General features: G+C 37.8%; 1 protein-coding gene across 5 annotated transcripts in view; it reads right to left on the bottom strand.

Moving 5' to 3' along the window:
• dyrk1b (dual-specificity tyrosine-(Y)-phosphorylation regulated kinase 1B) overlaps positions 1-25,096 on the bottom strand; it is a 72,845-nt gene that overhangs the window by 41,234 nt on the left and 6,515 nt on the right. The window contains exons 1-2 of one of the 5 annotated variants that reach the window (XM_044116226.1): positions 9,066-9,084; positions 6,387-6,496 (exon numbers count right to left, since the gene is read on the bottom strand). The exons of 1 other annotated variant lie outside the window; for it this stretch is intronic. In XM_044116226.1, the coding sequence (XP_043972161.1) occupies positions 6,387-6,489 (103 nt within the window). In that variant the 5' untranslated portion in view covers positions 6,490-6,496; positions 9,066-9,084. Of the gene's footprint in view, positions 1-6,386; positions 6,782-6,914; positions 9,018-9,065; positions 9,388-25,096 lie in introns of those variants that run through there. 3 more of the 5 variants (XM_044116224.1, XM_044116225.1, XM_044116227.1) reach the window with 3 other exon arrangements.

The raw sequence follows: 25,096 nt of genomic DNA, 5'->3' as shown, positions 1-25,096 counted from the left end.
TGCCTTGAGGTCACACATTGTGAATTAGTGAGATATAAATAAACTGAATGGAGTTGAACAGTTTGTCTGTTAGATGCTGGAGGGAGACGTGTATGGAAGTAAATATGTGCCATCAGAATTTGAATAAAAAATACCTCTGAAATTTGAATGTTGTATATTAGTGCTTACTTTTTCAGTATTAAAATAAATTCAGAATATATTTTTAACCTAAAAAAAATTTCAATGTCATTATTTTTGCAGTAAAAAAAAATTCGGTGTAATTTTTTTTACATGGTTGCAATTTTCAGTTATTAAAAAAATTCACATTCCTATTTCAAAGTGATCAAATTTTCAATATACATATTTTTCACAGTTTAAATTTTCAGTGTTAAAAAATTCAGCATATAAAAAATTCAACTTTTCAAAATTCAAATGCAATATTTTCGTTGTCCTCCAATTCAACTTGCTCAAATTCGCCGTCTCAAATTCAGCGTCTAAAAATTCGCTGTAAAAATGGCCAAGGTTACTTCAGGTCACAGACATTAGCAATGGATGTCCGATTCCAACATCCACCTAATCACGTGACACAACCGTCATATTGAAGAAATACCAGCATCACCCAGGCTGGCGACCATGGAGGCGAACGCAAACCCAACGGTGAGTTTAATGCTTTCATATTTCTATAGTATATTTTATTTTGTGCATGAAGTTTGATACATTATCTTAAAGCCTGATTTAAAACACGGGTTGGGCCGTTGTTAATCTTACACCGTGTAGTGCCGGCATATTACATCTTGCTACCTCCTAGCACCCCCAGCCCCTCCCCGCTGTCCCACGTCCAATTTCCCCAGTTTTATTTCAAAAAGAAATACCACTTGGGTCAAGTCTAGAATCTTTAAAGAGAACTGATGGGTGGCGACATTCTGGGTTGTTTGTATGTTGTCTTAGGTGAGACTGAGACAGGCAGTCTTAGTAAAGTCGTAATTTTTCAGGAGATGCTACCGCTAATATGGCTGCCTTGTGTGCTTCAAAGAGGGGCTGTGAACACTTTCCGACATTAATTATAACCACAACCCCATTCTGTTCAGCTACCGTATTGTTCAGGTGACTTCATTACAACATCATCCAAAATACTGCTTCTCTTATGTGACAATTGTTGATATACAATATTAATTTGCATTCTTTTTACTTTGCCTAAAACCTCGTTCTGTTACCTAGCAACACTATAAACAACCGCCTTTGTTTTTTCAGTTGATTTTAACTAATTTTGAAGAAAATATAAGCTTGTAAGTACATCTGTTAACTTATTTTAGATTAAATATCATAATTTAATTTAGATTACTGTGACTTCTCAATGCTGACCTACTGATGTCAAAATACTTTTTTATTTTACGGACAATTTTTAAATGTTTTCTTTTTTTTCTTTTCAAGGAACTTTTGCTGAATCATATTTTTGATAGACTCCATGATCGTTTGGAGCAGGAAGAAGCAGTTTTATATCTGGGAAGAGTGTGCACAATCAAAGGTTTGTACAAATGACAAGTTTCAATATGTGATGCTTTTGAATGTCTATAGTAACATTAGCTTTGTGTGGTCTTCAATATGATGAGATTTGAAGGGCAGTTTTTAATCGCTTATTACTCCATATAATTGAAGGACTGAGCGACTGTGGAGAGATCTGTGGGCTGTAACGTGCATCTATTATGACGTGCTACACTACCTTAAAGAAGAGGGATACCTGGACATTTCAAATGAAGCACTCCTCTTCTGTTGTCATTATGTCTTCCTGCCATGTCTGCAGGATGATCTGGATACTTTCTGCAGTGGCTGGGACAATCACCCACTTCCAACTGAAGCAACATGACTCCTAACCTGCTCTGGGTTCTTGGTCGTACACATCATCCAATTCCTGAACCCCACGGTGCCTTGACAGAGGTTATAAAGATTATAACGGAGGCTCAGATGTATTTGCTGAACATTTTATGTTCAGATTTTTATTGAATAACAATAGCTGAATAATGGCAAACGGCTGTTTGTAACCAAGCAACCAAAATCACCAGAAGGCAATCATGTTTTAACAAGATAACTATCACATTTTAATAAGATACATATGACGTTATAACGTGATAGCGCTCAATTTTTTTTCCTGTGACAGCAATACGCTTCCGTGCCAGTTTAAAAATTCACCATTTATGAAATGTAAAGCAAAATGCTGATCATGTTACCACAGAGGTGAATTTTAGTGCTTTTATGGTAGACATGTCAGAGAACAAAAATGTTCTAAATTTGTAATTTGTTTGTTTTTTTCTTTACTCAAAAGGAACCCATCAGGTACATTTGTACATTGTTGTAGTGCTTTACATTACTTGAATTATAAGAATCAGAAAAAGTTTTGTCTTTTGTTGTTTATTTTCTAATACCTAAAGCATATATGAACTCATCTAAGTACATTCAATAAAATTTTGCATAAAAAACAATTTCAGTTTCATATTTAAAACTGCCTGTACAAACAGTACTGACTCAGAGAAATGAAATATTCATTTGAACATTGTGTTACTAGGTTTTGAATTTGACAAAACTAGAGAAATTAGAGTAACAGCAATGTTGTCGCTCTAATGAGTAATACATATGATCACATTTAAACATATGTATCGAACTTGTGATCTGACAAAATCAGAAAATTGAATTGATTCTACATTTCAACAAAACTGTTTTGTTTTAACAAACTGATTCACAAAGAACTGCTACAGCTTAAATGTAGATTGTTTTTTATTTATTTATTTTTTTTAACAGGTCAATCACTCAAAGCAAGCCAAAGCCAGACTGTGTAGAGGAAATGCATGCTACAAAATCCTCACTGAAAGAGTTGTAATTCCAGTAGTGACAAGGAATTCTTAGTGTTTTGTAGCATGTGGTGTAGTTTCCACCAACAATCTCCACAGACAGACTTGCTGGCAGATTTTCCCATCCAGTCCAGAATTTCATCATGTCTCCTCTTCCTCCACTCCGTGGTCTTTCAGTTAGTAAATTAAGTAAGTGGCTTGCAGATTCAACAATAGCATCCTGACTACCCTGTAGTCACAAAATATATAAAAGACAAAGTAGCAGTTGAAAAAGGATTAGTTAAAAAGAAATTTACACTTCATGAGAATGATCACTTTTACTCAGGAAAGCTCTGTGCTGTAGGGTTCCCACCTTTCAGAAATTAAAATAAGGATCTAGCAGATGGAAAGTGTCATTCTATTTCACTAGAGAAACTAAAACTGCAGTACCATAAGTTTTAAAGAATAAAGAGACAGTATAATTTCTTCAGTTTCCCTCTTAATTTTTTTTTTTTAAATTGCTAGTATTCATCCTCACTGACACTGTTCAGCCTGGCATGTGTGTCTTCCCTCTCCTGGATCTTTGCTAGGACATGGTAGAGTATCGGTTGAGCACGTTTTAAAAAGACGCAGGTTGAGAGCGGCTCACCACGACTGCTAACCCTCTTTTGCATCCTGGTGTTTCTAGGCAACCGTGACATCATCAATGGTCCAAAGCGTTCTGGGGTCCTTACTAGCTCGCGCATCATTAGGTGTTCTTAACATTACTTGTGTTTTATTTTTGTAATTATTGTTAAAATATATGTTTATATGCTTGTGATAGGCGTTACTGTCGGAGATACAGAATTACCGAACAAATCGCGTCTCGTTACGGGCGATTCCGTATTTTACTTAAAGGGATGGCAATCCTACTGTGCTCTTCTCTCATTAAAATTATAGAAACTATATAAAACACAAATAAATCTACAATTTGTAAGATTAACAACGGCCCAACCCGTGTTTTAAATCAGGCTTTAAGATAATGTATCAAACTTCATGCACAAAATAAAATATACTATAGAAATATGAAAGCATTAAACTCACCGTTGGGTTTATGTCACCCATGGTCGCCAGCCTGGGTGATGCTGGTATTTCTTCAATATGACGGTTGTGTCACGTGATTAGGTGGATGTTGGAATCGGACATCCATTGCTAATGTCTGTGACCTGAAGTAACCTTTGGCCATTTTACAGCTTAATTTTAGACGCTGAATTTGTGACAGCGAATTTTTAGACGCTGAATTTGAGACGGCGAATTTGAGCAAGTTGAATTGGAGGACAACGAAAATATTGCATTTGAATTTTGAAAAGTTGAATTTTTTTATATGCTGAATTTTTTAACACTGAAAATTTAAACTGTGAAAAATATGTATATTGAAAATTTGATCACTTTGAAATAGGAATGTGAATTTTTTTAATAACTGAAAATTGCAACCATGTAAAAAAAATTACACCGAATTTTTTTTACTGCAAAAATAATGACATTGAATTTTTTTTAGGTTAAAAATATATTCTGAATTTATTTTAATACTGAAAAAGTAAGCACTAATATACAACATTCAAATTTCAGAGGTATTTTTTATTCAAATTCTGATGGCACATATTTACTTCCATAGACGTGACCTTAACTAAAGAGAGAAGAAAATGAACATAAGAAAAACTGCTTCAGTGAACATGAAGTACCAAAGAACAAGTCCATCATTACTGTGAGATCATGGCCATGAACACCGGTGGAGCCATCGCTACAGAGCAGGATCAGCAGCTGACAGACGGTACTTCAGGTTCAGTGTTGAACAAAGCTGCTTCAGTTCCTACCTGGGTTTGACTCCTTGCTAATCTATGCTGGAAACCCAACCAGAGGAGCAGGTTTAGAGAGTTTAGGTCAAATCTCTAAACCTAGAGTTTGACCTAAAACCATAAAAAAAACTGCCTGTAAACTAATCTCTGCACATGAAGAGAAAACTGAAGAAGAACCAGCCATGTGTGAACTTCTTTCACTAGAGAAACCTGGCTAGTGAGGAGTCAGCAGACGGCTCCATCCACTCCATTCTGCTTTATATCATGTCTCGTGATGCACCAGTAGGAACATTTGTTATGGTATTGATATCCAATATTAACATAGTTATTGCTGATAACTGATATATATTTATACTTCCCTACTGTTTCAACACCATGAAAAAACCAGCACACCTCTGACATCTCTTTTAACTAAACACCTCCCACTTCAGAGCTGCATCACCATCACTTCCCAAACAGACTCCACATGGCCAATCATGCAGCAGGGTTACAGAATCAGAGGGGCGAGTCCTACCAGAAGGAACCGTGGGATTTCGAACAGCATTCGACTCTGCATCACATTCATTGCTCTAAAAACAAGCAGACTTTTCGAGTGCTACCCTCAGCAAGTTGTTGTCTGTATCCTCCAGTGATCAACTCAATGCTCAGATGAGAGAGGAAGTGGAGGATGATACAATGTCTCATCTCTACACACAAGCAGGCAGTGCTGCAGCAGCTGCTGCCTTTGCTCTTTAATATGTCACACACTTTCTGGAATTCTCTGTTAATGTTAATGGATTGATTTCTGCTAAAGACAGACCAGATATGTTGGACCTGCTTCACAGTTTTTACACAAAAAAATAAATAAATAAAAAATTGCTCCTCATTATTCCATAAGATAGTATTAAACTTGACCCAGTTATGTTTATGTTTCTGCAGGGGAGCTGAAATTCTTTCTTTTTCTAAAGCCTGGTAAAACCTTAAAGGTTGTACAGCCCGTGTCAGGACCAGAGCTCATCACCTGTTGAAGGTGTGATCATTACCACAGCATGCTGTGTAGGCAGCGCCTCATTAATGTTTGTGAGACGTAACACAGACTGGTGGACACTTCTTTAAGAATATTTACTGAAGTGTTACGAGCCTTACATTGTGTCTCTCTGTGGTTCTTTAAAACTGTCCGATTCTTTGATTATTTACAAGATTCAAATCTGCTCAGCAGAAAGACTATTGGTGTAATGTGTGGTTGTACAGTATGCTTTAAATGGAGAAGATTCAGACATCCATGTCATGTTTACACCACCTCAACATACTTGTCCTTTCTGATGGTTAAATTCCGTTGATATGAACATTTCTTGTGACAGATTTATAATATCCACAAATAATTAAAAGGTGACCAAGCAAGGAAGCATAGTCACACACATCCACTCACTAACTGCATTACTTAGTAGACTTCCCAAACACCAAACACACACAGATCCAGATATACCTGATCAATATGCACAATGTGCAAAGCTAACTTGTTTGACCTTAAGGGGTCAACTTTCTTGCAATATTAAAAGACACACACACATTAAAGGCCTGCTGATGCCCCCTCAGTCACACATATTACATACACACACTGCGACAGCCACACATTCACTCTATCCAGCCTATGCTCAGAAAAAGAACAGTTTCTCAGTAACAAGGCGAGATTCAAAGAAACCCCGGCATGATGACACAGAATGAATATGGTGTCAGTCACGCAGTGTGTGTTACTTGTGTGTGTACTAACTTTTGTTCTTACGAAGCAGAGTAGAGGTGATCCAAGGCTCTGATTGGACCATCCTGCATGAAGGTACAGTCTTGTCGTCCACTGATGATGACGTGACAACCATGGGAAATCTTGGCGAATGTTCAATCCAGATGAGAAATACTGTCAGTGGAAATGCTCTGACAGACAGACAGACAGACAGGCAGGCAGGCAGGACTTGGAGGGCAGAATCAGTCTTCCAATCCCAGAGTTCACTTCAACACTTCACATCCAACTAAACATCTCAAGTTTGAAATGGTGGGAAACTGTCCAACCAGTCCAAAGGCACCTTCTTCTCTGGCTTGTTTTTCTCCTCTCCCAGTTTGCTTGTGACTTATTTCTAAGGCAACCAACAGGTGTACAGGCAGCTTGTCTCTCTGAAGTAAAAATATAAAGGATGTAATCTCTGTTTTATGTGGATTTACACTATAGATATAGATCTCTCACTCTACATATATATTGTTTCTCTGTGGATTTGGGAACTATAAGGAAATAAAATATTTGGCTTACAGGTTTAGCTTTTTGTGGTGGAGTCGGCAGTTTCATGCATTCTGTCTGCAGGCTGGAGCTTCCAGATCGCTGGTGTCTATCAGGTAGTCAGGAAAACAAAGTTCTGCTATTCTAGCGTGATTAAGAGTTAGACCAAACAAGGGATAAAGGCATAGTCTTTAGTTGCTTCTGATATGTTCGCTTAGTCCAGGTTAGCACACAGCATAGTTCTTTAACTTTATTTCTGTTTCAATCCAGAGGAGGCATTATGTGTCCGTGAAGCCTTAGGCTACAGAATAAAACTTTCCTAGAACTCTCAAATTACCAAGGCTACATGGTCACTAGGTTTCCACAGAAAAACAGACCAATGGTAGAAATTTGGAATATATTCTTTCAGGGTTTTTTTTTTTTTTTTCTTTTAAGACATTGACTTGCTTTAGGTTCGGCTAGTGCTATCCAGGCTTGCCCTGCATTTTGCCAGACGGGCTGAGCGAGCAAGTGCAATATCTTTTGGAAGAGAAAAGGGTAAGGGGGAGTCAGGTTTCCTGCTGCCTGCTTTTACCCCATCCCTTACCCTAAAAATAGCTCTGATTACTGGGACTTTCTGGGAGACTAGTCACTGGACAGAGCGGTTACCGATTGGATTAATCCGCTGACCCAAACAGCCCTGCGGTGCTGCTTCCACAAATCCCGCTTCAAGAGAGCTTCGTGTGCGTGCGTGTTCACTCAGATCTCATTCACAGTCAAACTCTGCGCCAAAACCCAGAAATAATGTAGTCTCCAAAACTGCACAGAAGGTTGCTGTGAACGACGGTTGCATAAACACATGTAAACAAAGCAAACCGAGGCAACTTGTTGCTGATGCAGAAAACGTCGAAAAGTTCTCCCGACTTCCACTGTCACGATCCTCACGAAAGACGTGTCGCACACAGTACTCCTATTCCTGGATAGATGAGCCGACCAGAGATCGGGAATCAAAAGTTGAATTCTAGAATACTGGTTTGTGCCATAATGTTCCGCTGCGCTGTGCCGCTAAACTCCACCGCTATTTTCAGTTCACCAAAAAAATAAAATAAAAAAAAAAAACAAGAAGAAGAAGAAAGATCACACAAATCCACAAGAAACTCACGATTTGAGGTAATCACGCGCATGTAAATTCACAAAGAAATGTCAGAGCTGCCTTAAGGGGGACAAAAGAAACCAAATCCGGACTTCCTGAGCTTTCAGTCCAGCGCGTCAGAGAGCCTCTTTACGGGCCTCCTCCTGTCAAAACCCGCGGTCTTCCTCGCACTTAGTGCCCGCACATGTCTGTGTTTCTCCGAACCGGAGGCGGTTACTTTATTCCCTCGAGGTGGAAACCATCACAGGGGCGATTTGGAGTCATGCTTCTCGCCCGTTTCCCATACCCTGCTCCGCTGTAGTCGGAATCTGTGCTCCTCTGCCATCCGGCTCCCCCACCCTGCAAACGGACTGAACCACTGGCCGCAGCAGGGGTCGGAGCGCCGCTACTTGAAGCAGCTTCACTGAACACTCATGTCACATCGACGAGCACGGACACCAAAGAAAAAGTAACGATATTAACAAAATTATCACACAAAACTGAATACTAATGCTAATCGGAGGAAATGAAGCGACATGGACACCGAAGCTAAGGGGAGGTAAGGCCCCATCTGGCTGTAGTAGTCCGCTCCAAGCAAACCTCTCCCGTTCTCTCCATTTATAGTAACAGCAGGATAAATATACTGGAACTTTATATACAAGCAGCATGCATAGACGACCTCTTTCCTTACACTCTAAACAATCATCAAATCGTCTCAGTACTCGGTTAGAGTCTGCAAAGGATGATTTGGTCTGAATGTTCTGTATTGCTGTAGTCAGGAGAGTTTTCTCTTTGTTTAAAATAGACACATTAAAAAGTTTTGAATTGCAAATGCGTTGTTGCCTGCTGTGTATGAATGCTTCTGTAACCTGAACCCTCCACCCCCCTCTTGCAAACACATGTATGTTACTGAGACTGGCGTTTTTATGTTAATCCTTCTCAAAAGGACCAATGCTAGCCAAAACAGTCAAGCAAAATAAATTGTTGCGTCCACGTGACCAACAGCGTTTCACTTTGTGTAGTTTTTCAAAGGACTTTAAACTTCCATGTACTCGGTTAGATACAGCCTCTACCTTCAATCACCACGCATCCTCCCATGGCCCTGTTGCTACCCGGCGGTAAGGCAACTCCTGCCCAATTGGCTGAAAACAGTCCCATCCCTTACTGTAATTGGGTAATGGCAAGGTTTGTGGGAGGAGCTCTTAGCTCAGTTCTCCATGTCTGTTTTAACGGCGCGAGTCAGGAGCGACGCGGAAATAGTTTGAAGATGTTAGGTAGAAATGGAAAGAAGGACGTGGAGACAGAGCGGGTGGGGCTGGAGATTGAGCCAGCGAGTGGGAGAGAGCAGGGAAAAAAGCTTCCTCAAGCACATGCTCCTGAGTGACTCTACAGCTCAGATGTTTGACTTCTCCTCGCCAACCAGCCAAAGCTAGTTGTTACTGTTGCTATCCGAGCATTCCATCTAAATCAGGCACAATGCTGCCTGGGAACAGCTCAGCGGTGTCATAAACCAGCTGACAACTCCTTAAAGGAACACTCACCCTCAACTGCAACTCAGTATGCGCTCAAACAAATACCTGACAGTGAGAACCAGGCTTGTTTTTCTCAGGAATGTGCTGTTGATCAACAAATTTATTAAGTTAATTTATTTCTTATCATACTCTACTGTGAAAAATAATTCAATCAATGACACCAAAGAAGCATTTAGCTCAGATAAAGCTTTTTTACTGCTTTTATTTTGCACTCAACTCTTCTTAATTATTATATAGATTGAATGTAATGTAATTGAGTAGATTGAAAGAATTGTTTTCACAGCACCCCACTCTACCAGTTAACAGTGGGTCAATATTTAAAGCTATATATTTGTATTTTAAATAAAATTCCATAAATGATAGATTTTTGGACCTATCATTTTTGGAATTGATAGCTCCAATTCAAAGTCATTAAGACTATGAAAACAATAGTCTTACTGAATAAGACTATTAATCTTAGTCTTAATGACTAAGATTAGTCATTAATCTTTGTATGGTTTTTGATTAAGCCTGCATCAATGGATATTTTTTTTATATTTATACTTGATATAATGTGTATTTTTCTTTGTAATACATTAGTAAATATGAATGAGAAGTATTTAATAAATCAGTTTAAGTACCGCATTTACAGATAACAGTATGATGGTTAAATGAGGATCTTAGCAAACATAAAGTTGTCCTGTGTTCAAAGAACAGGACAGAGAACAACTCTCGCAGAGATTAAAAAAAAAAAAAAAAAAACTGGAACAAGAAGCCCTAACACGTACAGTTTCCTGTAAAGGTAGGAAACACATTCAGAAGAGGCTCTTCATATCCACCAAATTTAGACAGGAGATGGTTTGCAGCCTAGACCAAGTCTTGACATGAAACAATGTTCACTATGTTCCACGTTTATATTTTATGTCAGCAGTCTACTTTTTGTTTTTGTCTTACATTCATTTATATAAAGTTCAATAATAAGGGATATTTGCCTGATGTATTAATCTCAACATAAAGTGCATGTTTGGGGTTGACATTCTACAAAAAAAGTATAGCTCATTATTTTTGATAGTGTCATTCCACTTTTGGATAGGGGAGTTTTCCAACAGAATAACATTCACCAGGAATGCTGGCTGGCCAAAGGAGAGAGCAGTCAGGTCCACTCAGTCAGATTCACACTCTGTTTCAGTGAAATGAGAAGAAACATTTAAATAACCACACTGTTTCACATTTCCATTAGACTCCATAAATGGACTCCCAGCAAATATTTATTTTTTTCTACATGCATGTGTGTTACTGATGATAGAAGATTCACAGGAAACTATAGAGGAGTTTTCCCCAAAATAGGTAAACACTGCAGCTGTTATTCAGAAAACAGCTTTCAAAGAAACCACAAAACTTTAATGTCAATTAAATACCAACTGTAACAGACTGAAAGAGACAAATATAAATTTAGATTGAAATGTAAATGGAGTTTTGCATAATTAAACAAATTAACCTGAAAAGGCTTCCAGGAGCTGCAACCCACAGTGCAGTGCTGCCCAGTGCAGAGGCTCCTCCAGTCATTAAACCTTCAACACAATCAGCAGCAGTTTAAGCTATTTATCTTTAAACACTTTCTGTCTTACCAGATTTTGGGAGCTGTGTTTTTTAAAGAATATATTATCTGTCACAGTAGCTCTTTATACTAATTTAATAAAATATTTAATTTCCTTATTATGACTTGTTTTGGCTTTCTCTACTAAAAAATACAAAACATATTTTGATATCTTAGCCATGTTTTGTGGAATATTTTAATATTACACTATGGCTCAAATACTGAATAAAAATCAGCATTTCCCTTCATGGATTTACTGATTGGCTTCTATTAAATCACGTTCAATCGTAGTAATGGCCAGACAGTGGAGATTACAACCCCAGTCGGAGGAGGCAAGCAGACTCTGAGACTCACGTGCCTTGCAGCAAAATTCCACCCGGCAACTACACACTGTACCATGGCAACAGCCCTGCCATTGGTCCCCCTTGCGTTTTCAAATGACCAATAGAATGGCCAGCCGCGGGTGATGCTTGTTGCTAGGTAAACATGATGCAGAGGAAAGATAGAGGAGCAGAATTACCATGCAACTACTGCAGGGTGCTTTCAGCAAGAAGTGGAGGAACACTTCACACACGGAGATAACCTTCTCTTTCTCAGCACTTGGTGGTGCCACAGAGCCGAAAGCAAGAGCAAAGAATGACGCAGGCAAAAGGAATTAAAAAAAGACTGGCCTATTGATGGTGACAGTTATAATGCCAGGATAAAGTTACCTTAAAAAATTAGGAGGTACAATTGTACTTTACTAACACACATACACACACAATGCATATATATATATATATATATATATATATATATATATATATATATATATATATATATATATATATATATATATATATATATATATATATATTATTTTCTGCAAATAAATACAACATTTTGCTTGGAATTTCAGACTCATTGTCAATAGTTCACTGAATAAAAGAACAATGTTCATTTTACTCAAACATATACTTACAAAAAGTAAAATTATATTGAACATGTTAAGTGTTCCCAGAGCTGGTGACTTAGTCCAAATTATAAGACCCCCTCCATGTTATTGTTTACATAAGGTTTGCGCATGCGGACAAAATTGAAGGGCAAAAAGACTATACTTTCACACATGCCATCTATAGACGCGCTGCCATGGTAGAATAATTCCGTTAACTCAATGAAATTTGGAAATATATTTATTATTAATTTAGTGCTGTGCTGCACAGTAAAGAGAAAACCCGTTGAAGTACAACTCAAACCACCTTTTCTCTCTCTCTCTGTATCAGCTAAGCTACACGTAGACTTGTGTTTAGCTTCCCTTTACTGTATGGCTAGCTCGCTGTCTCTTACTCTGTAGACACGGAGTCACAATGTCTGAAATCATGAGCGCCCCCTGCCATGAACCACATGCCTCTCCTCGAATTTGTTCTCTGTCGTTTCTGATCGCTCCTCAGCACACAAATCACGTTACAGAGTTGGTGACAACAAGCACTGTGCATTATATAGATAAGATAAATTATGAAAAATCAGTTAATATATTAAAAGTTTTTTAACCATTTTATTGGCGACGTACAGACAGGAGGAACATGCCTATCTGATAGAACGGCAACAGTAACTCAAATAACCACTAAACTCACAACATGGTGACCCTTGAGCCAGACGAGCTACAGCAGCAGAAAACCACACCAGGTGCCTCTACTGTCAGCTAAGAACAGGAAACTGAGGCTACAATTCACACAGACTCACCAAAATTGGACAATAGAGGATTGGAAAAAAGTTGCCTGTTCTGATGAGTCTTGATTTCTGCTGTGACATTCAGATGGTAGGGTCAGAATTTGGCGTCAACAGCATGGATCCATCCTGCCTTGTATCAACGGTTCAGGCTGCTGGTGGTGGTGCAGTGGTGTGGGGGATATTTTCTTGGCACACTTTGGGTCCATTAGTACCAATTGAACATCGTGTCAACACCACAGTCTACCTGAGTAATAATCTCCAACTGGTTTCTTGAACACAACAATGAGTTCACTGAACTCAAATGACCTCCACAGTCACCAGATCTCAATCCAGTAGAGAACCTTTGGGATGTGGTGGAACGGGAAAATTTGTATCATGGATGTACAGCTGACAAATCTGCAGCAACTGTGTGATGCTGTCATCTCAATATGGACCAGACTCTCTGAGGAATATTTCTAGTATAGGATTAAAGGCATCACTGGCATTATTAGATATCAATATATATATATATATATATATATATATATATATATATTGTATATATATATATATTAATTTTTAGCAACTTTTAGATCTGTAAGAAATTTATATAGTCATAATTTTAAGAAATTTATATAGATTCCTAAACCTCATAATTCATGTGTTCTTTTTTCAGCTAAAAACTGAATTTTCTTTCTATTGCTTTTAACACAAGAGGACTCATTTAAATGGAAAGCAGTTTTTTTGTTTTCTAAAGGACAACAAGCACCCTAAACCTTTTTACAGGAAACTCAAACTGATGCGTCTGACGTGAAGTTCTGGTCGCAGTCATGGGACAAATCGATATTCTGGGGTCGCCATCTGCTTTTACAGAGGACCCGGTAAGATTATGAGTGAAAAAGCAGATAAGGCTTGACATTAGGTAGTTTGTGTGTTTTGGAAGTTGATAATGTTCCAGTAATTTTGCTAAACATTTATTGGTATACTAATGATCAATACAATAGAAATAACAGTTATCATGGAGCTCATTGCTAATGTCCCTACGGATCATGTTGTAGCTGGAGGGGATTCCAACTTGGCTCCAGATGATTGGATGGATTGATGTTGATAAAAGTAACTCTAAATCCTATTCTTGAGGAATTTGTTAATAACATAAAATTGACAGATGTTTGGAGAATCTTACACAATGGAGTCAAACAGTTCACCAGGCACAAACCTAATGATCAAAGTAGATCATGTATTGATTATTGGCTGTTATCTGGTGCAATCCTAGAGTGTGTTAAAGAAACAAGGACAGCAAACTGCCTTTTAAATTGAACAGTTTTCTAATTGATCACTGCATTATCAATTAAAAACTAAAACAGGAGTAATAAACCTAATAACTGGGAATTTCATTCAAAACTTATTACAAATTTTGAATTTTATCAATTTATTAAGGAACATGTTCTAAGTACAGCAAATGACAATTTAATTGAAACACAAATTCTTAAATAGGAATACCTGAAATATCGTATTAGAAAGCATTCAATTAAATTTGGACTAGAAAGCAATTAATAGTCTTAAGATGTGAGTGGAATGTTCTGAGCCTAAAAGAATGAGCAAAGTATTTAATTTCTACAGTCATCTTCAGTATACGTCTTGTATAAGTCAGCTAGTAGGGCTAATCTCTCCCTGACAATTACAATGAAGCTGTTAAAATAAACAACTTAAAAATTACTACCAAAAAATAAATGCATTTTATAAATAATGCATCACATTTTGTTAAATTTTCAACAAACCTGGAGTCAAACCGCCTGTGGAAAATCCCGGGGTCTTTCCAAAGGGCTAACTTTGGAAAGACCCTTTGGAAAGGGTCTTTGGAAAGGGTCCAAAGACCCTGGGCGTGGTTTGACGATGGCCAGCAATATTAGCATAAATATTAGCAATATTACCAAGCTCCGCCCACAACCGACCCACGTGACCGCAAGTCTCACAAACAAAGCCTCCAGCATCATTTCTACCAGATTTTCACAATATATCAGCTACTGCAATGGACAGAGGAACTAACAAGTTCCTGTCATCACCTGAGAGGAGGTTACTGGTTTCTCAGTCACAAGCTGGTTGAAAACCTGAGGCCAGCAGGTGTCAGTCAGTTATGGTAGATCTGAACTTTGACCTCAATTTGAGAAGCTACAGACTGATAGGAGGAACCAAAGAGCTCTGGAAAGGTAAAGGAAAATCTTCTGAAGTTGGAATATAATTCATTTAATTTCACAGAATTATCGCGGTAGAAGCCATTTGTTTGTTAAAAGTTTATGAAATATATTTGTTCTACTTGATGTTTGTTGTGAATGACGTAAATTCACAAAGGAACGAGATAATTAGTCCAACGTTTAGAAACTACAGCGGCTGTAATGAGCAACAGCAAATGTAAACAAAGGTAAAATAACCCGAACAGGTGATCAACTCAAAACCACTCTACCTTTTTACTCCCTCTCTCTCTGTAGTTTAAGCACAACTGTTACCGTGGCAACCGCCTGCGCCCCAAGACCAGCAAAGATTACGTTAAAAACAACATTCAGTCCGTTAAGAAATCAAGTTTCCAGGCTTGATATTTATTTCTGGATTATTAATCAGCGCTTCCCTGAACACAGCGATGGTTGATTGACTCGCTGTACTTGGTGCTAAAGTGGCTAACACGAGGAACAGTTTAGCCCAAAGCCCTTTCTGCTAAAATAAAATCTTTAGTGTATTTAGTGTCAGATACAGTACACATTGAATATTGATCTGTTTAGCTAACGTAAGTCTGTGTAGCAGACAGGCTTCAAAGTGTAGAAGTTGTATCAGTGCTGCCATTATGCTGTACCAGGGGTCTCAAACTCCAGTCCTCGAGGGCCGCAGTCCTGCAGTTTTTAGATGTGCCTCTGCTGCATCACACCTGAATAGAATAATTAGGTCACTAAGGCTCTGGAGAACTGGTCTACACAAGGTGGAGGTAATTAAGCCGTTTCATTCCAGTGTTTTGTACCTGTGGCTCATCTAAAAACTGTAGGACTGCGGCCCTTGAGGACTGGAGTTTGAAACCCCAGCAGCATTTGTGTTTGTGAGACGGCCACGCACTTTGTAGCGGCGCTACTACGTAGAATGGGCATCAGCCAATGAAAAGCGGCCCCTGTGGTAAGGTCTGTCACGGCTCCGAATGATTGACAGGCGTCCAGCCACGCCCCCTAAGGGCCAGTACGCGGCCACAGGATTCATCCAATCAGGATGGACTTTCCTCGAGCGAGTGTGGGCGTGGTTTGACGTAGACGCGATGGCCAACAATATTAGCATAAAAGACGTGGATTATTTAGCCTTTTTGCTTCCCAGAAAAGTCGTTGGAGTGAGTTTCTCTTTAAATAAGGTAGTCCTCATTAAAAAATATATTGTCTTATTTTATTTTATCAGTGTGATTGTGTCCAGTGTTGGAATTTGGATTTTCTAATCAATGTTTTAATTATTGCAACAAAATATATTCATAAATGTCGATATGCAAAATGCTCCTTCTCAATCACTGCTCTTAAAAATGAACTGAAAATATCTGAGTAAGATACAGAACATAAACACAACAAAGCCCTAGGAGTTTCAGATCGTAGCCCCCCAACATGGCTGTGGGTTTTCTTTTTTTTTTTTTTGTTACTTGTTTTATTTAACTATTTTTAGTATTTTGTTCAAACCTCCGTTACCCAAATTGTGACTTGTAAACAAAACAATAAGAAACGTCATCTTTTCTGTGAGCCAACACGCTCACACCAACAAGACATAAAAATATATTTTTTAAAATAATTGTTGTAATATTAAAACAAATAAATAAACAAACCAAATGTATTCAAAAACGCTTCCAGGCAAACCTCAGCAAAGCGTATTACCCACAATTCCTCTCTGCATGTGACGTTTTGAGTTGAAGGGCAGAATTAAGGCAATCTATTTTGTCTTTATTGAAAATTCCAAGAAAATACACAAGAAGGCAAACGGTAACAAAAAATGTTTGACATGATAAACTGAGAAAAGAGTCACGCAGACTGACAGTGTTTAGCCAGAGGTATTAAATAATTTCATTCTATCAAAACTTAGAAGTGGATTAAATTTCTTGTACAAGATCTAGTTTTGAAAATCTTCGTAAAAACATTAAAAAGATGAGCTGTCTCAAAACACACAAGAATTGATATTTATTTTGAATGTCTTTTGCCAAAACTTATTACAGGAAAGAATTTTTACATCATTTTGAATTTCTTTAATTTTTTGAAAGAGTGAAAAAGAGGTATTTGGTTCTTATTTTCTTTAGAGATATGATTTTAAACAAATCTTTTCTTCTCATGGTACAGGGGAAGAAAACTGATGTTAGTGATCCTTATGAATTTATTCCATTTTTGTTTCTATAGCCATTCATAAGCAGAGATGGCTCTTTTTGAGTAATAGGTATGTAATCATACCTTTAGTTGGCTGAATAATAGCATTAAATTTAATGTTAATACATTTTAATGTGTATTTTTTGATAAAACCATCATACAACAAAAAGTTGCCATTGGAAATATGGCAATGTTCACAGAGGAAGCTGTCGTAAAAAACTGTTTTCAGAAGTAAAGTGTTGAAATTATTCTTGTTTCACTCTACTGAGAATGATTAAATACTCTGAATTTTGCTCTGTATTCAGCAAATTATAACAAAACACATTTAAGCAGCCAAATATCCCCAGCAATGACATTGGAAAGCAAGAATACCTTTACTGCACATTTAAAATCTATTTCTTGTTGGAGCTAGAGTCTGTAGCAGTAATTGCCTGAGACCAGTCCGCCATTTTGGATGTTGAAATTGCATTGCAGGGGCATTCTGTATCAATTCTCAAAGTTTTGCCTGCATGGCATAGTATTGGTACCGGACCAATGAGATCAGACTGTCCTGGTGGTCCTTCAGCAGGCCCCGTCCAGCAAGAACCTAAGACTGGCTCTCTCCATAAAAGCTACACCTGCTCTGCTGTTCTGTTTACCTGCGGTACCTTCCTGAAGGAGGGCATGGGCTGAGATAATGCTGCCAACAATTAAACATTGTCTTCTGACTTAAAAAATAAAGATCAACAAAAAGAAGGAAACTTTGGGGGTTTTGGTGAAACTGGCAGGACTTGGTCTGGGTAAAAGCTCCCATTCAGATTGGTTCATAGAGCTAGTCAATAAAACATTCACAATGTTTTAGAGGAACAGAAAATAACAATATTAAGCATACAGTTTAAAATGCCAAATCACTGGCCTGCTAGGCACTGTGTGTGGCCGGCTCTATTTAGGCTTTTTTGCAAAATAGAGAAGAGATGGCATGCAGTACAGTGAAGATGGTTTGCATTATTTTACACTTTTACTGAAACATATTTACAGTTGTAAACAATACTGTAAAATGTTTTGCACATCAACATATTGATAGTTCAGTTCAATTCTGTTTATTTGTAGAGCTTATTCACAACAAACATTTGATGCAGTTCATGTACAGAAAAATAACACACATGGACAAAATTATTGCTACCCCTCTGTTAATGACTGAAAAACCCACAGTGGTCACTGAAAGAAATGAAAACTAACAAAAATAAAGAATAAATAAATAAATTAAAAGAGAAATCAAGCGAAAGAAAAATGACTGAAACAGGCCTAAAGAAAAGATAAAAAGATAATCAGAGCAGAAAGTTAAAGGTAATGAATATCAAAGTGTCTCCGAGCAGCTTGATGCTCTTCTGACTACAGCTGCAGAGATTATTCAGAAGTTACAGGGCCACTAGACTGTTGCTAACCTCCCTGGTTGTGAGAGGAAAACTGATGAGAAGGATAAAATGAATGGAGTCCAGAACAACTTTCAAAGAAATTAAAGGTGAACTCCAAGGTCTAGGTACGTTAGAGTAAGATCACACACATCAGGTTTTCCATCACTGTTTGAGCCAAATTAAACGTCATGGGAGATGACCAAGGAGGAAAACAAGGCACAAAAAAGTGAGGGTAAAATTTTCCACAATACATGTTGACAAACCACAAGTCTTCTGGGAACATGTCCATCAGACAGATCAGAGAAAACTGGAGCTTCTTGGCAAGGCACATCAGCTCTATGTTCACAGACGCAAAAATGAAGCAGATCAAGAGAAGAACACTGTCCTCACTGTGAAACACAGAGAAGGCTCAGTTATGCTCTGGCGCGGCTTTGCAGTACAGGGTACAATGAGATCTCAAGTCTATGAATGCATTATGGAGAGAAATGTGCTGCCTGGAGTCAGAAAGTTTGCTCTCAGTGGCAGGTCGTGGATCTTCCAACAAGATAACCACATAAAACACACAACTAAAAACACAAAAGAATGGCTGACAGCAAAACACTGAACTATTCTGGACTGGTCTTCTATGAGACCTGATCTAAATCTTGTAGAACCTCCATAGAAGGAGCTGAAACATCTGGAGCAATTTGTCCAACAGGACTGGACCAGAATATCTGTGGCCAGGTATGGAAGACTCACTGTCTGCTGCAATGTCTGATTTTTATTCAACTTTCATTACATTTAATTTAGTATGTTACTTTAATTACTTGTCAGTTTCGATGCAACCAAGTGACCAGTGGGGGCTTTTTGTTCATTAACAGAGGAGTACCAATAGTTGTGTCCATGTGTACAGTCAGTTTAATACAATCATATTGACATATTCCATGACATGCTTCCATTTTGATCCTAGTTATGAAAATACTAGTCAAGTTCAGTTTATATGTCAATTGATAAAGTTTTTATCTAAGCGAGCTCAGCCAACTGCACTGACTTTGATGGAACTCCTTCTCCTAAATGAACATGTGATGACAATAGAAAGTTCTCCATTGAGTCATTAATAATAATAATTCATTTATATAGTACTTTCTAAAACTCAAAGACATTTTATAGTAATAAAGCAAAATTACAAACAGAACACTTAAAGGTAAAGGTAATTTTATTTCTATAGCACATTTTCAGCAACAAGGCAATACAAAGTGCTGGTACATAATGATGTACATAGTGATGTACTTAAGTACATCAAACAAGATCAAAAAAGGAAAAAACAATAATACACATCACTGGATATTAAAATCACATGAAAATCATAACAGGACATCAATCATAAATTAAGAGTTATTCTGAAAAATTTGTTTTGCGATATTACTTGAATGTTGATAGGTCTATTCAGTCATTGATGTGTTTGGGGGGAGAGAAAGCAACTATGGAGAAAGCCCTGTCACCCAGGTCCAGTGCTCGGCTCTTAGTGATGGAGACAGGATGTTGGCATCAGAGGAGCGGAGGCTGGGAGAAAGAGTGTGACGGACGGTAGAACATGTTGGTGAGGTAGCATGGGGCTTAGCTATGGACGGCTTTCAAATGGATGCACTGAGACAGGGAGACAATGCAGCTTCTGCACAACTGGGGGGATAGGCTCCCAGGAGCAGGTGTGGGTGTGTTGGAGTTTATAATAATAATTACTGAATAGTACATATAATGAGGGAAAAAGTTCTAAAATGAATGTTTCTTTGCATATTTTGTAGCATTGTAGAAGCTAATGCTGTTTGGCTGGACGTGGAATGGAAACGTTTGGGAATCCCTGGACTCAACAGCAGAGCTGAAACCAGCTGCTCCGTTTGAAAAAAAATGAACCTAAAATAGATGAAAAAGATGCTAAAATATCAACTTTGCTCTGCAGGTCAGATGCTGCTCCTCATTCAGCAGCGGTGAAAAGAAAATGGGAGACAAATTCAGACAACCATTCACTCATTCATCCCCACATTCATAGATGTGAAAGTTTTAGCTACTTATGCAATGTGGACATGAAATGTATGGACAACTGGTACTGGCAAAATTTGCAAACTTATCATCTTATACAGTGTGACAAAGTAATATTTGTTTGTCTTCTTCAAACTTATTCACTTCACTTTATCATTATTTATTTCAGATCTTATTGTTTTATTAATTTACTGATCTTTTCATTTTCTGTGTTTAACACAATATTTTTAATTAGCCACATTTAATTTTATTATTTTTTATTTTTTAACTGTTACCATTTCTAATCATATATTGGTCTGTTTTTTTTCTCTCTAATATTTTCTGTTTGTATTTTCTTCCCTCATGTTTTCTCCTACATCTCCAGATTTCTTTCTTTTCCTTGTGTTCTCTTTGCTTTTGACTTTTTCCAGGTGGTGAAGTGACAAAGGGAGAAGGAGTGGAAGAGAGCCTGGTGAGACGGCATTCACTGCAAGTCTACATCGAGACCCAAGGTCTAGGTCTGGAAAGTCCTTATTTATTAATTTTGGATGCAATATTTGTCACAATAATTATTTGATGAAGCCATCCACAGAGTATTTTTATTGTCAATTTTGGCAGGATCTGTCCTCCAAAGGAATAAAGGAAATTCTGAAAACAGGCTAATTTATTGCAGAATAAGTTGCTCTGCATTACAAATAGCTGTTCAGCAAAGACAGAGGTCATGTGAGCAGTTTAACTATTTACCAATTATATTTCAACAAAGCTGTTACTATGGAGAAAGACGACATACATGTTTTTCTGGTTTTGAGAATTGTACATAAGAAAAGAAGAATTTTGAGTTGTTTTTGGACAAGTCACTACACCATCTTTAACAATTTTGTTGGGATTGGTTCAATCATACAGGTTGAAGGTTTAGAAGAGGGTTAATATTAATCGGATAGAAAAAGTAAACACAAAGCAGATTCTACAGTTATTTCTAATTTTACCTAAACTTAATTAAGATCTAAATAGAACATTAGCCAAGAATTCTTCTCCTTCATGGACTTGATGTACTTCATCTGAAGTTTTTATTCCCATCTTCGTGGCCTTAATGTTGGCTGATGGGTCAAAAATGCCTGACTAAATGTGAAGACTAACGGCGCGAGCATCTCTACCGCCAGCATTACCGCCAGCATTACCGCCAGCATTACCGCCCTGTTTGTTTGCTAGAGGTTGGTTTTACTGGAGTTACAGTTCCACATGGGTGAATTTGACACGAGTGTCATGTCAATTGTGTCTTCAATCAGGTGCATTGAGGTGAGAGAGAAAAATCTTAAAAGCTGTCTTTTTAGTCATCTTAAATGGAATAACAAAGGAGGCACTGAAGACCAATAGCAACCAGAAGAACAGCAATTACAATATTTCTCCTTTCCCTGAACATTGCCAAGAGAAACCTGCTGCAGAAATGTTTTGTGGCAACTGCAGTCTGTGTGGAAAATTGCTCCTTCAGTCAGACTGAGTGGACTGGCTCAAGTAGTATGGCCTCAAAATTAGATCTCATTTTCTCATACCAAATCTGATTTTCATTTGCTTTTTTGGTTCTACTTTTTTCTGTTTTTCTTAAAAACTTACAGAAGACAGAAAATACTTTCAAAAACTTGCTTTTATTTCAATCATCCATTCGGGAGTTGACCTGAAGTTAAAGTTCACATAAATACAAGCAGTAAAACAAGATGTCAGGCCCTGGCCAGACCGATATCACTGAACTATGGAAGCCCAAGGAGTTCACAGAAGAAAAAAAAAATCCTGATTTTTCAAACATTCAAATCTTAAATAACATCACATTCAATTAATAAATAAAACCGATTTATCCCCAAGCACCTAGTTGTAATCTAGCACCACCATCCATCCTCAGGGTCTCCAGTCAGACTTTTTGAGACAGTAGGTTTAGGGTTAGCATCCTGACACGCTAAAGATTTTTGAAGCTACTCAATAGTGGATACAGTAGTGGTCTGATATTTGCATATTTATCCCTAGACTTTAAACACAGTAGATCAACAAAATTAGTCTGTTGTTATGGCTACAGCTTCGAAAGAGGACAGTAATGATTCCGGTGACGTTGACAGCTTTGATGAACAGCACTGTCACACCAACTGAAGGATTCTTGATCTTTTCATTTTCCCACAAAAGGTGCAACAGTCTTCTCATGTCATTAGCTGATGATCGATGCTTAATAAACCCCACCTGAACTTTATGAACAATCCGTGGCAACACCTAATCTGGTGGCTAGAACATTTGACAACACTTTATAGTCCACATTTATCAAACTTATAGGTCTGTGGTTAACTGGATCCATCAAATATTTTTCAATTTTTGGTAGAAGTTTTATTATAGAGGGGTTAAAACTTTCAGGGAGTGTGCCATATTGAAGAGCCTCCAGATATACTTCAGTTAGAACTGGAATAAGTATATCCACAAATTTATGAGAGCATTCAGCTGTAAAGCCATCAACACCAGCTGATTTTGCAGTTTACATACTGGTAATAGGTTTTCTAACTTCAGATGTCTCTAGTCTATTTTTTTCTTCTTGGATGATTTTTGGTATGGTCATTTTGTCAAAAAAGGACTCTCAGCACTAGATACGTTTAAAATTCCTCATAAAACATTTTAAATAGTATATCAGTTTCAGAAGACGTCATCCGTTTATTGTCCTTTTTAATTGCTTAAGTTGTCCAGCCAATAACTCCCATTTTTTTTCCATTTTCATAATTTGTTTTAAGCCTGCACGAGGAGTACGCCACCTTTTTATTGTACATTTCATGAAGATTAAATTTTAATTGGCATATTTTTGTAAACCTACTCTCCTCATAGTTTTCCACCAATTGTTTTTTCCAAATCACTTATCTGTTTCTCCAGATTCAGTATTTTTTTCTGTCTTCTTTTACTCTTTTGAACTGTACCAAACATCCAACAAAAGCCTTTAAAGCATCCCACACAGTACCCAATCGATTTGAGTACCAATATGATCATGTAGAGAAAAAAAAACCTATTTTATATTTTAATGTTGCCACAAATTGGCCATCCTGCAGTATATTGGAGTTTCATCTCCATCTGCCTCAACTGTTTTTAATCAACCCTGGTCCTCCAGGCTCACCATTTCTGCTCAACATGCAGAAATACCTGCATGTTTTAGGTATTTCTTTGATTTCAATCGATGACTGATTAACAGGCGTTTGTTGAACTGCAATCAGTTGAATCAGGGACATTAAAGCAGGGAAAGCTCTGAAACATGCAAGACAGCGGGCCTTGAGGACCAGGGTTGGGAAACACTGAGTTAGGGTTATCATGACTATCTCGCAGTTCACAACTAAATTTACATTTGACTCGGAAATTTAAAAATAATCAATCCAGAAGTCTTTTTTTTTATTTAGATTTCCTCCTTTAAAAGCACTGGTGCAGAGTTACTTCTAGTATTAGAATATGCCTTGGCTCCACTCCTATCTGTACTCATCTAGAATCTGATTAAGATCTCCTCCCATCACAATCTGACCATCAAAATTATCTAGGTTATTAATAACATTAGTACTAAAATTTGGATCTTCCCTAATCGGGGCATAAATGTTGCATATTGTAACCTTCACCCTATTTATATGGAGGCATATCACCCGTCCAGCAGGTCTGTGTACTCTTGCAATAACGCAAAATTAAGTTGATTTTTGCTGGATACAGAATTATGAAACACTTTCCCAACCCACTCACGTTAAAAGCTTCTACCTCATTTCCAAAATGTTTCTTGTATAAAAGCCATATTAATGTTATGGACTTCAGGTAACTGAGGTCTTCTTTCCTTTTAATTAGCATACTGCAACCATTAATATTCAAGGTTACAATATTAACAGACCATCTACCCATTTTTATCTAAATAAAAAACAAGACTACTGTGAAATATACATTTATATCTTGTACAAGGTGCACTTCTAAATACAACTTTTTCCCCACACTATAAAAACATTTTTTTCAAAACAGTTTAACAATAACAAAAAAATAACACCATTCTAAACAGCGGTGTAAAAGTCCTACTGGCAGTAAAGTCTGATCTTATCTGGTTCTGAAGACTATGCCTCTTCTTCCAGACGATGTCCAGACAGCACCCCGGTCAGATAGAATAATTTCTCCTCTTTTCTACTCGCTCCATTTATCCCTTTGGTTCAACGCTGTCCTCCACATTCCTAATACTCTCTTGGACGAAGGTTTCCACCTCCTGCGCATCAGTAAAGCTCAACCGCTGTCCCGTCCATGTGAACCACAGCGTCGCTGGATGGGCCAGTATGTGCTTCACCTTGTGTTGCTACAGTTCTTTAATTATCAGGAAGAACAGTTTATGCTTTGCAGAGCGATCCTGGGTCATATCCTTAAAAAACGACACCCTGCAGTCCTCCCCCTTCTTTTTGTCTGTAGCCAGTAGGATTTTTTCTCGAGCTGTGTATTGGAGAAGCCTCACCTCTGAATCATGGAGGTTGATTAGGACCAGGGTGAAGCCCGGGGCTCTGGCGGCATTGTTCAATTGCATAT

This window comes from Gambusia affinis, linkage group LG05, assembly GCF_019740435.1.
Source record: "Gambusia affinis linkage group LG05, SWU_Gaff_1.0, whole genome shotgun sequence".
In the NCBI taxonomy this organism is placed as follows: domain Eukaryota; kingdom Metazoa; phylum Chordata; class Actinopteri; order Cyprinodontiformes; family Poeciliidae; genus Gambusia; species Gambusia affinis.
This window is presented reverse-complemented; position numbering and strand designations above follow the sequence as displayed.